General features: G+C 64.5%; 1 protein-coding gene across 1 annotated transcript in view; it reads right to left on the bottom strand.

The window, feature by feature from the left end:
• HNRNPA1 (heterogeneous nuclear ribonucleoprotein A1) overlaps positions 1-786 on the bottom strand; it is a 6800-nt gene continuing 6014 nt past the window's right edge. Inside the window, exons 7-8 of the mRNA XM_041403917.1 lie at positions 622-744; positions 1-78 (exon numbers count right to left, since the gene is read on the bottom strand). Coding sequence (XP_041259851.1) covers positions 23-78; positions 622-744 — 179 coding nt within the window. The 3' untranslated portion in view covers positions 1-22. The remainder of the gene's footprint in view (positions 79-621; positions 745-786) is intronic.

Raw genomic sequence — 786 nt, 5'->3', positions numbered from 1 at the left:
CATTTTCCCCCTCACCTGGCCGTTAAAACCTCCTCCCTCCTCCGTAGCTGCCGCCGCCGCTGGAGCTGCCGTAGCCGCCTGCGGAGCCGGGGGGGATTTAGGGACACCCAAAAACCGGGGGGGGGGCACATCCGGGGACCCCCCCTGTGACACAGAACCCCTGCTGCCCACTCTGGGGTCTCTGCAGCACATTTTGGGGTCTCCCCAGGTTACTTTCAGGCCACCCCAACACATTTTAACGCCTCCCCAAGGTGATTTTGGGGTTCCCCAGGTGATTTTGGGTTCCCCAGGTGATTTTTTGGGTTCCCCAGGTGATTTTTGGGGTTCCCCAGGTGATTTTTGGGGTTCCCAGGGGGCTTTGGGGACTCACCGCCGCCGTAGGGCCCCGAGCTGCGCCCCCCGAAGCTGCCCCCAGTACATTCAGGATATTTTGGGGTTCCCCAGGGGGATTTTGGGGTTCCCCAGGCCCAGGGGGTTTTTGGGGTTCCCAGGGGGTTTTGGGGACTCACCGCCGGCGCAGGGCCCCGAGCTGCGCCCCCCGAAGCTGCCCCCAGTACATTCAGGATATTTTGGGGTTCCCCAGGGGGTTTTTGGGGTTCCCAGGGGGCTTTGGGGACTCACCGCCGCCGTAGGGCCCCGAGCTGCGCCCCCCGAAGCTGCCGCCCTTCATGGGCCCGAAGCTCGAGGCCTGGTTGTTGTAGCTGCCGAAGTCGTTGTAGCTGCCCCCACCCCCGAAATTGCTGCCTGGGGGGGGACAGAGGGGTCAGGGGGGACAGAGGGGTCAGG

This window comes from Onychostruthus taczanowskii, unplaced genomic scaffold, assembly GCF_017590055.1.
Source record: "Onychostruthus taczanowskii isolate IOZ18803 unplaced genomic scaffold, ASM1759005v1 scaffold206, whole genome shotgun sequence".
Lineage (NCBI taxonomy): Eukaryota > Metazoa > Chordata > Aves > Passeriformes > Passeridae > Onychostruthus > Onychostruthus taczanowskii.
The sequence above is the reverse complement of the archived record's forward strand: the minus strand, read 5'-3'. Positions and strand labels throughout refer to the sequence as shown.